Source organism: Zingiber officinale, chromosome 3B (genome assembly GCF_018446385.1).
Source record: "Zingiber officinale cultivar Zhangliang chromosome 3B, Zo_v1.1, whole genome shotgun sequence".
Taxonomy (NCBI): Eukaryota; Viridiplantae; Streptophyta; class Magnoliopsida; order Zingiberales; family Zingiberaceae; genus Zingiber; species Zingiber officinale.
This window is the reverse complement of record NC_055991.1, coordinates 85,628,392-85,641,455: the sequence shown is the minus strand read 5'-3', so window position 1 is coordinate 85,641,455 and position 13,064 is coordinate 85,628,392. Positions and strand designations below refer to the sequence as shown.

The window sequence follows — 13,064 nt, the reverse complement described above, 5'->3', positions numbered from 1 at the left end:
AGTTTTTTCATATATATTTATAATTAATTATAGGGACAATTGAATAATTATCCCTGAAACCATTGAGTCAATAGAAATTAATGACTGTCCCACGGATATGATACACTAGTAAACTACTAAAAAGAATAAATAAAAATTATGTTTTAAATTTATACGGTAGATGAATTATGGAGGACTATTTATAGAGATGTAAATCAAATGGTTCAGTTATTCGGAGCTCGATTCGATAAAAAGTTAATTCGAGTTCGTTCGTTTATCTTATTGAGCCGAGCTCGATTTCGAGTTTGATAATTTTATCGAGCCGAGCTCGAGCTTAAGGATATTCAGCTCGTGAGCTCGAGAACATGTTCGTTTATAGGTTCGCGAGCTAAAAAAATGAGTCTTAAAACGAACTTTAAATTGAGCAAAAAAACGAGCTCTAAAACGAGGAAAAAAAAATGAGCTTTAAAACGAGCCTTAAAATGAACTTTAAAATGAGCTAAAAAATAAACTCTAAAACGAGCAAAAAAATGAGCTCTAAACGAGCCCGGAAACGAACTCGAGCTCGTTTAACGAGTTAGACTCGTTAACTTTGATAATCGAGCTAATAATGAGCCGAGCTTGAACTGTTCATGTTCACGAGCTTAATAATTTTAAAACGAGCCGAGCTCGAGCCTTGTGATAAAAGCTCAATTCGAACTCGAGTTTACTCGAGCTTAATATTATTTAGCTCGATTCGACTCGATTTCACTCGTTTACATCCATAACTATTTATTCCAAGTTTAGTCGACAAGTTAAAACGCCTGATTATAAAATAAAAATATATAGGGATATTTTAAAATAATTAAATATTAGGAGTATTTTTAAAATTAACTATTTTAATTAACGCGGAAATGCAAAACCAAAGGAAAGAGAGAGCAGGAGAAAGGGAGTTTTTTTTTTCCTCTCTTATTTATTTATTTATTTATTATTATTATTATTATTATTATTTCTATTTTCTGCTCCGTCTCTGTCCCCATCGCCACCGCCCCCGCCAACGCCCCCGCCCCCGCCCCATTTGCCCGAAAACCCTCATGTCCGACTCGGGAATCGGCTCCGAATCCAGCCGCTCCTGACCGCTGATCGTTGCGCTGGATCGTTGATGCCGCTTGGACCCGATCCGATCTCGCCGGAATTCCTTTGCTGAGATGAACGGGCACAGTGGCGAGAAAGGTGGGCCGGCGGCGTCATCGTCGTCCGTGACGCCGACTCTGGATTGGAAGTTCTCGCAGGTCTTTGGGGAGCGCCTATCGGGGGAGGAGGTCCAGGAAGGTTAGATCTTTGCTTCGCCACTATTGCTGTATCAGATCCCTTGGGTTTTTTTTTGTTTTGTTTTTGTTTTTTAATGTTGGATCGCTGGAGCCGAGGTTTCGGATTTCTTAAGGAGTTGCAAAAAGATTATATTTTGATGTTAGATTTGATTCTGACGTTGCAAAATGCAAACCGGTTTTATTCCTGATTCATCTCGAAGATGCAACTGAATCTCTGATGTCTAACGTATTATGGGTTCTCAATAAAAAGGCTCGATTTTGACGATCGAGCCAAAATACATGATTTTCCTGGATGAAGTATTACCTTGCTAAATTTTGTGTCTGATTGGTGCTTATCCTGGGAAAATTTTACTTACTCATTTCTCATCCCTGTGCTTCCCTTTCTATTAATTTCATTAGCTAATGTTCATCCATACTCATTGTCCCTCGTGGTTGGATGTTTCATAATTTTAATGCATGACCTTTTCTATAATGTAATTTCTCCTTACTTTTCTCTTGATTCGCTAGTCTCATTTGTAGAATAATCTAATTTGTTACCAGGCATGACCAACATTAAATGAGATTCTTTAGGGGTTCTCACATTTCTGGACCTCTTGCTTTTACAGCGACAATTTTGAACACAATTGGTCAAGAATTAAATTAAGATTAATTAGTTAGTATATGATGAGAAATTATTATCATGAGCTTCTAAACTTTTCAAGTTCTTTATAAGGTTTCTATTTATCATGGAGATCAATTAGGGTGACACAGAAAACGGACAACAAGGTTTTATAAATCAAAATACTGAATATGTGATTCTTTTCAAATGAACTAATCTAACTAAAGAACAAAGGAAGAAAGACTACATAAAATTTACAAAAAGTTCATGACACATATGAATATGATTCAGAAAGGAAAGGAAAATATTCATTCCTGTGGATTGTCATCATGCACCATAACTAAAAAAATTAGTGTACCTCATTTGTTTCACCTGTATATTCCATGAGGTCAAATTCAATAACTAGATTTCATCCACAGTATGCTAACAAAATGGATAAAATCAAGGAGATTTATGCTTGTATGCTGCTGAAGAAACAAGATTTGATAGTTTAATGAAATAATGAAGTGAAAGTCTTAAAAAAACACAAGCAGTGCAAATAATGAGGATTTCCAAGTGCCAAATCCATACGTGATGTGTGCCTATTGAAATATATCACTTGAAAAATGGAAATTTATGCAGACAACTTGAAGTAAATTGGCTGTCATGGTGTCTGTAAATAAGTGCATCAACAGTGGGCTTAGAAAAATACAACTTGGTTGAACGTGCCAATAATTATCTTATTAGTCATCTTGATGGCAATATCTTTATTTTGTTTTTTGACCGTTACTTGACAAATTGTCTATTGACATGCACTTTTTTCTATTGAAGTGGATATCATCTCAGCAATAGAATTTGATAAAACTGGAGACCATCTTGCAACTGGAGATAGAGGAGGCCGTGTTGTTTTGTTTGAGAGGACAGATACTAGAAATGTATGTTCATCACTGCTCCCCTCTTGTGCTTTTTCATGTGACTGAAATATCTTTCATTATTCTTTATTCATTTGATCTTTTCATCTGCAGCTTGGCTCTCGGAAGGATCTAGAGGCACAGGATTATCAGATTAGTAGGCATGCTGAGTTTCGCTACAAAACTGAGTTTCAAAGCCATGAACCAGAGGTACTTCATGAGGATCACATTATCACGAGAAATCAATTGGTTATATGCCTCAATTTATTTGATTTCATGTTTCAGTTTGACTATCTCAAAAGCTTGGAAATAGAGGAGAAGATTAATGAAATCGGATGGTGTCAAACAGCTAATGGTGCTCTATCACTTCTCTCAACTAATGATAAAACAATTAAATACTGGAAGGTAAAGTTTAACTTCCTATCTTGTTTTAAAAAGGTGATCCTTGCATATCTTGAGTTCTCTGTATGGCTTATGAATTTAATAGATTCTAACTCTGTAGAAACATTTTGTTATTCCTTTAAATTTACTTGTCTTTACCTTTCCATTCTTTCCCAAGTATGTTCTACATATTGATTACTGAGCAGATTCTCATTCGCTGGTAACCCAGTTCTAAACCTTGAATACACTACTCTTTTTCTGTGAACCATAGATCAAAATTCTGCAACAATTTTGATTTTCTTTTTCTGCTGTTATGAATTGGCATAGCAATGGTGCTGTACTGGGACATTTTCATTGAGGTATAAATATTGGTTTACCAATTTTAGAGATTTTGGAATTTATGAAGAGCACACTTAAAAAGGTTATGGAACAGATTTTGTATATTATGTAGCTGTTGTACGGAGTAATTTTGGTCCAGATGACCAGACTATGCAAACTTAAGAATGTAATAAAAAGCATATTATTATTATTATTATAGCTTACCTTATTTTACTGGCACAATCCTCAGTAAAGATATTTACTTATTCTTCTGTCAAAATTTAGTCTATGCAATAATTTTATTGTTTTTCTTATATTATAAGATTTAGTGTGTATACTATATCCCATCACTGGGAATTCTTTGTTGTACTTTTGTTACATGTTGAAAGTTAGTTCTGATCTGTAACATTTTTGTTGTGGGAATGATGAATATATTACTGAAATATGATAAGCATGCTCTGCCATCATGCATTGCTTATGGAGTTAACAGCATAAATGGATGGATTAAACTAATCATTTTTATATGCTTGTTCCTCTGTTATATTTGATATTTCCTTCCTTTCTTAGTTTTATTCTTCTTTAATTCTCTTAAGTATGCCATTTGTGCGCCCTTATTGCAACAATTACCACTACTGTAGGTTGGTTACTATCTCATTTTTGTTGCTTCTGATGTATTTTAACAGGTACAAGAAAAGAAGGTCAAACAAATTGCTGAGATGAGCTTAGATGCTTCAAGGGTTGTCGGAAATGGCTGCAGTGGTAGCTCAACTACTAATAGTCCTACTCCATCTCTTTCTAATGGATGCTCCGGAAGCACCTATCTGAGCAATGACTTATCCTTCCCTCCTGGAGGGTTTCCTTCACTACGTTTGCCAGTGGTAGTTGTACTCAACCATCACCTGCTACTCTGGAAATTGACAATAGTTTGTTAACTTGGATCAAAACCTTAATATATACAAATGATATTTTGCCTTGATAATTCTCTTATTTCATTCTGTGTATTGTTTATTTGTTTTTCTGTCAAGTTGTTTTAACATGACCTGTTTCAATCCCATATCTGGCTATCAGTACACTTTTGAAGCTAGGAAATTTTGACTGAGCCGTTGTATTTGATCGAATTGACTTATTCTATGCAAATGTTTACTTGTGGTGTAGGTGACTAGCCATGAGAAGAGCCTTGTTGCGAGATGTCGAAGAATATATGCTCATGCTCATGATTACCACATAAACTCTATTTCAACTAACAGGTTCATTCAGATCCAATTATTAGTATATCAGTTGCATAATCTACTTATTTCTCAGTTTGAATTCTTTGAATTGTAATTTTGTATATGGAGTAATTTAACTTAGCTTTGAATATGCCATCTGTGTCAATTATACGAACTATGTTTCTGTTGCCATGTTATACAGGATCTAATTTTTCAATTTAATCACATACTGGAACTTCCCTAGAAGTGACCAGTTTTTCACTCTGTCTAATTAAGTTGACATAAGGCCAAGAGAGTTGATCAAGATTGTGGCCTGTTAATAGAATCCATTGTATACATAGGAAAATATTCCTTTTTTTTGGATTATGGTAATCTTAATATGCTATCCATTGAACATAGATCCAAATTTTCAAATTCTATAGAAACCTCAAGTGCTCTACATGATTCATAATGGTCAACAAGCCTATTTTATCAAATGGCTATAAATATTGCCCAACCAAACTTTTATAAAGCATTGTTTCTAAATATTTTTTCCTACTCTTTTCTCTCATATTCTCCTCTTCTCTTTCTACCTGCTTCCTCCCGTTGTTATTACTTTTTTTGCTGGTCCAATTCGGGAGAGATCTGCTGCTAGAAGCAACACAGTTCTAAGAGCACTGGTGAATTTTAAACTGAAAAGTGCTGATCAAGTATTCTAGATAGCTTTCTGTCATTGTCTATCTGTTTAATTCGATGGAATATTGAAAAATAAATAACTTCAAAGTTCATGTATGGATTGCATTGGATAAAGTTCGTTCTTCAATTAGCAATATATTCTATTCTTCTAGAATGATTTAAAGAAAATTACCCTATTTCAAATTTTGTGCGCCTTTTCAAGATTGACATACTACCATAAATCTGACAAATAAATTTGCCAGTTAGATGAGTTAATTAGACTAAAAATGTGCAATGGTATGTGCATTTCAGAAGAATTATTCAACCTAAATAAAGGAGATCCACCTTGAGTTGTTAAGACGTAATGACTTTACATGGAGCTCACTTGTAGGATAACATCTTTTGTAGCTCACACCCAGAAATTGAGACAAATGATTCGTTATCCGCTTCTGATCCTTACGTGTACTTTTGCCTATATAATATGTGCATTACTGCACGTGCTCACATTAGTGTCATTGTCTAATTTGTCTGTGTGTTAGTCAATTATATTTGAATTTTTTTTTTCTGAACTCATTGGCAATTTTTGCTTCACAGTGATGGTGAGACATTTATATCAGCAGATGATCTTCGAATAAATTTGTGGAATTTGGAAATTAGCAGTCAGAGCTTTAATATTGTTGATGTCAAACCTGCAAATATGGAAGATTTAACAGGTATTTAATCTATACTTGCAAGTACCGATGACTTGAAATGTTAGTCTTAAAATAATTTGCTTTGGAAGACATGGGAGCTATGGTTAAAATGAACTACGTTCTTTTGAAAATGCAATCTAGCACTTTTGCATGCTTGATGCTGCCTATTTTGCATAACCCTTTTCCCTTTTCATTTTTCATGGATAGTTGTTCTGCTCCACCTCCATGTCATCTTTATTTACATTTTTCGTTGCGGTTCTCTTTTCCTTCAAGTCTTTTTGTTTATGAATTTAGATGACCACTCCCTACTCCATTTTTTTAATATTTTCAATCTTTTTTTTTTTTTTTGATATTTTCAACCTTACTCCATTTTTTTTGGGTGTTCAACCTTATTTTATCTAATTTTCATTTTTGTTATGGTCATAATTCAGTGAACTATTGTCTTGTGGATAGTTCTTGAACATATCTCTACGGATACATGTTTGGCAGTGGCATTTCATCCATTATTCTCTATTTACTTTTAGCTTTTGTTAGTTCTAGTGGCCATTATTCTTTATAACACTAAATCTACATTCTATTAAATTTCAGAGGTTATAACTTGTGCTGAATTCCACCCAGTCCATTGTAATATGTTAGCATATAGTAGCTCAAAGGGATCTATCCGGCTTATAGATTTGCGTCAATCAGCATTATGTGATAACCATTCTATGCTGTAAGTAATTTTCCTCTCTTGTTTTAAGCTCAATGTTTCTTGAATAAAATTTTAGATACAACATGAATCTAGATTTACTCAGTTACATGCATTTTATATGTAGCTATTATCACATTCTTCTTTACAGGTTTGAGAATCATGAGGCACCTGGTTCAAGATCATTTTTCACTGAGATCATTGCCTCTATTTCGGATATCAAATTTGCAAACGATGGAAGACACATCCTAAGTCGTGATTATATGACCCTCAAGGTCCTTGCCCTCTATTTTTTGTAGAAGATTTTTGTTTCTTCACTTTTCCTTTTTTTTTGTTAGGGTCTTGTACTGCAAGAAAGAAACTCCTACTTAAATTTCCTACCAATCAGGTCATGTTCATCCAATCTTCATATTCATTAACATCATACATGAGAGGGGCATCTATTCTGAAAGTCAAAGTATATAAATTCAGATAACATATTCTTGCTTAGTTGGTGATTAAAAAATTATGGGGTGGAAGTTGTTTTATCACGATCCTAGGTTGTACTTACTAAAGGCTATGAACAAATTCTTTACAGTTGTAACCGAGCTTAAAAATCTCATTCAATAAGTAGTGGTAGTGCTCATCCGTGCACTGCTGATCTGTCTTCTAGTGCAATTAGAAATCCATGGTACTTGAAACATGTTCAACAACAATCGTGATATGTCAGGTCCCTACCAAGAATATAAAAGAAATAAGTGATGATCCTAACAAATTCAAAATGGTACTAGAGTTTCTATGTTCAAATATTCAAGATTAAAAGAATAGTGCACCCTCCTTTGAGTCAGTCCAGATGTTATTAGATTCAGTCTTTTTTTCTAATAGACAAATGTAGGAAATTAAGAATCCCCAATAAATTGGAGTCAACTATATCACATTGAGTGAGAATCAACTATATGAACTACTTTTCTCTACCACTGGTTTCCTGCAGTGGAAGAAGTGCAGAGATAAACTGGTGTGAGCGAAAACGTGAGTGGAACCCCACACTTTCCCTCCATTCCCTTGGGTAGAAATGAAAAGGGGCAAAGAAACGGATGGGGAATGATTTTCCATTATCATCTAGCCAACTATGAAGCTCCTAATCCTAGAATGAAGTTAGAGATTCTATAATATATAATCATGTACGTGTGAAGTTTTCAAATGAAATCACGTTCACTGATCTGTTACTGAATCTTTCCATCACAACATAATTAACTGCAATTCCCTGTGCTTTATAGGGGCAATTCTTGATACACACTCTATTATACATAATGTTCATATGATGTTGTGCATCAGCATTAATTTAACAATTGCTTTTAAAAAATAGTTGGAGTAAGAAAATCTAGAAACATTGAAGCTCTTCTCTAGTATGATTGCTAGCAGACCCGGGAAACAATGGTAAAGTGACTTAGAATTCATGTGCTTCTAGTTGTTGCAAATACTTTATGCCATGGTAGTATGTCCAATAATTTCCTTGGAATTTTCATTGACATAGATGTTATTCTTCCATTTGTTCTTCAATTAATATTTGGTTCAACTAAGGAAATGTTACACTAGTATATGATCTTTTGTTTTTCTCTCACCTTCAACTCCCTTTCCATAATTCCTTTTTTTTTTTGCGGGTTTACAGCTTTGGGATATAAACATGGATTCAGCTCCAGTCGCAACCTTTGACGTTCATGAGTACTTGAGGCCTAGGGTGGATTATCTGATATCTCTCTTTTTAAGAACATGTTGTAGGAATTGATTGTTACGTAGGTCATTACAATATGAAATTATTCTTTTTGTTGATGCAGTTGTGTGATCTATACGAGAATGATTCCATCTTTGACAAATTTGAATGCTGTCTTAGTGGAGATGGGTTGCGTGTGGCAACTGGTTCTTACAGGTATTGTGCTTACTTACCAACCCTTCTGATAACGAGTATATTGATTTTAAAAATTTTGTTTTAGAGCTTTTTAGTCCTGCAAATTGATAATGTTGCATTGCTCAACTGCAGTAACCTTTTTCGTGTATTTGGCTGTGTTCCTGGAAGCAACGAATCAACAACTTTAGAAGCCAGTAAAAATCCAATGAGGTAAGGCCTCAGTTCTTCGTTTCAGTTACTAAATTAAGTAGTCAATCGTGACTGAAGTTCTGATACACACTATAATTTTCTTCTTGAATTGAACTATCAGAGAATATTATGATTTATTTTCGATTGGGAGAAAACATCATACATATGATTAGCTGAAAGAGAGGAAATGGGCATTCTTTCATTCACTAAATACCACACAATATATGCCAGCTAGAGAGCTTGTGATGCAATTTAAAATTCGGGGCTATTTTTTTTTCATTTTAAAATTTTAGGAAACTCCGCCCATGACGAACTAGTCATGGCCGGTCCCAAACTCGGATAAAAGAGAAGGGTTGCGTTAGGTTATCCGTCAACGTTAAAACTATGACAAATGTTCAATGAATAGATCAATTAAACTATTGTGCTAATGCTAGGTTGTTCCTCGGAAGGAACACATTGCAGGGTCCGATTGTAATGTCTCAACAAGGACAACTCGATCTCCAGAACTCGGGTATAGTGCTAAATATGCAAGAGTTCGCGTTGCATGAATTGACTGTAACGTGTCGGCAATGAGCGCTACATCTCCATGAAAACTTGAGTGTAGCCTTAGATAGGTAAGAGTTCTCACATCATAGGTTGGATAAGAAGAAATATGATAGGGAAATTAATAATCTAAGATTTGGAACATGGAACATAAAAACCTTCACTGGTAAATCAATGGAGGTAGTAGATACGATGATTAGGAGAAAAAATTAGTATTTTGTATTTACAAGAGACAAAATGGATAGGCGAGAAGGCAAAGATGATAGAGAACTCGGGTTTTAAGTTATGGTACACAGGAAGGAGTAAAGTAAGAAATAGAGTGGTATTGTTGTAAATAGTTCATTAAAGGATGAAGTTGTAGGAGTGGTTAGAAAAGTGGATTGAATTATAACCCTTAAGATAATAGTGGCGAAAGAAATTATGAACATAATTAGCGTATATGCACCGCAAGTAGGATTAGATGAAATTACCAAATTAAGGTTTTGAGACGACTTAGATGAAGTATTATAAAATATTTCGCCAAATGAAATGATTTTAATAGGAGATAATCTAAATGAGCATGCTGGAGTGAAAAATAAGGAATATGAGTTGTACATGAGAGTTATGGGTTTGAAACGAGAAATGAAAAAGGAAAGACTATATTAGATTTTACGATAGTATATGACCTTATATTAGCTAATACATTATTTAAGAAAAGAGAAAAACGCTTAGTCACGTTCAAAAGTGGAAATAATAAATCGTAAATTTACTTTCTTATGGTCAGGAAGAAGGATAGAAAGATTTGTAAAGATTGCAAGGTCATATTTGGAGAAGTTTAACTATCCAACATAGGTTAGTAGTGTTGTATATACGCCTCAAGCATAATATCAATAGAAAGAAAATATATACGACTCCTAGAATTAAGTGGTGGAAGTTAAGGAATGGAAACCAAAATATATTTAAAGAGAAGGTAGGAGTATAAGTATTAAGTGAAATATATGATGACTCTAATACGATATGGGATAAAATGGTATCAAAGTTGAAAGCTAAGAGTGTACTCGGTGAATCAAAGGAACATATACCATTAAATAAGGAATCTTGGTGGAATAAGAGAGTACAAGAGAAAGTGAAGGAAAAATGAACCGCTTATAAAGAATTATATATTTGTAAGAACGAGGAAAATTTTAAAAAATATACAATAGCCAAGAAAGAGGTTAAGAAAGTAGTGAATGAAGTAAAAAAATGAAACTTTTGAATGATTATATCAAAATTTGGATATAAAAGAAGGAGAAAGAGATATTTATAGAATAACTAAAGTGAGAGAAATGAAGACAAGAGATCTTTATCCAAATAAAATGTATTAAAGATGAATGTAATAGGGTACTAGTAAACGATGGAGAAATAAAAGAGTGGTGAAAGAAGTATTTTCATCAACTTAACTCAGGTAATTTAAGTAGGTCAAATGAGTATAAAAATTTAAATTTTTATCGTAGAATTTAAATTTCAGAAGTAGAATAAGATTTAAATGAGATGCACAATGGAAAAGCTATTGAACCAGATGATATTTTGATAGAGGTGCGAAGTGTCAAGGGAAACAAGATATTGAATGACTTACAAAATTATTTAACATGATATTGAAAATGAAAAAAATGCTTGATCAATGGAGAGTAAATACTCTAATTTCCTTATACAAGAATAAGAAAGACGTACAAAATTGTACAAACTATAGGGGTATTAAACTAATGAGTCATACCATGAAACTTTAGGAAAAAACAATAGAAAAAAGATTAAGGAGACCACGATAACCAAAAATTAATTTAGGTTAATGCCTAGAATGTCGACAATAGAACCTATACATCTTCTTAGACAATTAATTGAAAAATATCGGAAGCAAAAACAAGATCTACACATGATATTCATTGACTTAGAAAAAACTTATAATAGAGTTTCAAGAGAAATTATATGGAGAATTCTAGAAAAGAGAGGTGTTAGTGTAACAGATATTAAACTAATTAAGGATATGTACGAGGGTGTAACGACCAGGTAAAGACTTGAGGTGGAGTAACTGAAATATTTCCAATAAAGATAGGGCTACATCAAGGATCACTCTAAGTCCCTATCTTTTTACATTAATTATGGACGAACTCATTATATACATTTAAGACACAATACCGTGGTGCATGTTATTTGTATATGATATTATTTTGGTAGATGAAACATTGGAAGGAGTAAATGTTAAACTAGAATTTTGGTGGGAAACACTAGAAGGAAAAAGTTTTAGGATTAGTAGAATAAAAAGAGAAAATATGAAATTTAAGTTTATCAATATTATACTTAATGAGATAATTGTTAAAATAGGAGATGATGAGTTGTCCGGAACCAAAAACTTTAAATATTTAGGATTTTTTTTTGTAAAACGATGAAGGGATTGAGAGAAATGTCTTACATAGAATACAAGCAAAATGATTGAAATGGAGGAGAGCGTCAGATGTTTTATATGACTTTAAAGTACCTCTAAAATTTATAAGAAAATTCTACAAAATCGCAGTTAGACCTGCTATATTATATAGAACTGAATGTTGGGCTATGACTCGAGCACATGAGCAGAAGATGAGAGTTGCAGAAATGAAGATGTTAAGGTGGATGTGTGGATATACGAGGATAGACAAAATAAGAAATGAGAGAATTAGAGAGAAAGTCGGAGTTACATCAATTGAGGAAAAACTCCGAGAGACATGTTTAAGATGTACGAGCATGTACTTAGATGACCAATAAATACTTCAGTTAGACGATGTTAAAGTATGACAAACACACATATTAAGTGAGGAAGAGGAAGACAAGAAAGGCTTAGTTAGCAACAATAAAATAAGATAAACTTTATTTAAGTATAGATGATAATATAGTAAGAAATAGAATTCAATGATGTAAAAAGATCTATATATCCGATCCCATCTCATGAGATAAAATTTGGTTGTCGTTGTTTATTATTAAAATTTTAGGTTTTTTTTACAAATTTGTTAATTTTAAAATGTATAGATTTCGCTCCTGGCCCTGATGCTCTTATGGCAGTTCAATTTACCTTTCTCACTTAATGATAGGAAACAAGCGCAAAACCCTACAAGAGCTTCCAGATCTCTTTGCAGTTTGACACGCGTCGTCCGACGAGGTCAGTCATGCAAAAAAGCTAACTACTTTTACTTTCAGTAGGACTTCTCATTTTGCGTCAATCAACTACAGGAGCAGAAATCCCCAGTGTCGACGCCAATGGGAACTCATTCGATCCCGCAATCAAATTGCTTCACTTGGCATGGCACCCAACTGAAAATTTGATAGCCTGTGCCGCTGCAAACAGCTTGTACATGTACTACGCATAATAAAGGCGACACACCAGTCAATGAGGCAACATAAAGGCAAGCAACTCCATTTTGCATTGCACCTTGTGAAGAACTACAGATGCACCAAAGAGACACAGTGGATTAATTTCCAATGGTATGAACATTAGAGCCTGAAGAGACTATCAAAGTCCACAAGGCGACTAAAGATTGTTCTTCGTATGTATCAGGATCAGAATGTGGGGATCCTTATTCATATTCTTTTTATGTTCGGGGAAGAGATTGATCATCTATTTTGCTCCTGTTTCAGCATCAGGATCCCACTTAATGATAGCTTTCTCTTACAACTAATCCAGGGGTTTGATGAGTGTGTGTAGTCTTATTCTCTAGAGAGGTCAGTGTTATTCACTTAATGCTA

The 13,064-nt window shown here is 33.9% G+C and overlaps 1 protein-coding gene across 2 annotated transcripts; it reads left to right on the top strand.

Annotated features, from left to right (window-relative positions):
* The first annotated feature begins 985 nt into the window (after nt 1-985).
* LOC122056695 (serine/threonine protein phosphatase 2A 55 kDa regulatory subunit B beta isoform-like) lies at nt 986-12,755 on the top strand. Of its 2 annotated transcripts, none has more exons than XM_042618768.1 (14): nt 986-1,290; nt 2,698-2,801; nt 2,892-2,987; nt 3,063-3,182; nt 4,160-4,354; nt 4,632-4,723; nt 5,933-6,051; nt 6,619-6,742; nt 6,870-6,993; nt 8,367-8,435; nt 8,533-8,624; nt 8,736-8,813; nt 12,413-12,480; nt 12,552-12,755. In XM_042618768.1, exons 1-14 carry the CDS (start codon nt 1,167-1,169, stop codon nt 12,686-12,688), a joined length of 1,542 nt encoding a protein of 513 aa, XP_042474702.1. In that variant the 5' UTR covers nt 986-1,166; the 3' UTR covers nt 12,689-12,755. The 2 variants fall into 2 exon arrangements, with proteins under 2 accessions (XP_042474702.1, XP_042474701.1); XM_042618767.1 differs by having other exon boundaries at nt 4,160-4,357.
* The last annotated feature ends 309 nt before the right edge of the window (nt 12,756-13,064 follow it).

What these genes read in the sequence shown, in the direction of transcription:
- LOC122056695 (XM_042618767.1), top strand. Translation starts at nt 1,167, where the DNA reads ATGAACGGGCACAGTGGCGAGAAAGGTGGGCCGGCGGCGTCATCGTCG. An exon ending in GGGGGAGGAGGTCCAGGAAG is followed by an intron (nt 1,291 to 2,697) that starts GTTAGATCTTTG and finishes TTTCTATTGAAG; the next exon opens with TGGATATCATCTCAGCAATA. An exon ending in AAATATGGAAGATTTAACAG is followed by an intron (nt 6,052 to 6,618) that starts GTATTTAATCTA and finishes ATTAAATTTCAG; the next exon opens with AGGTTATAACTTGTGCTGAA.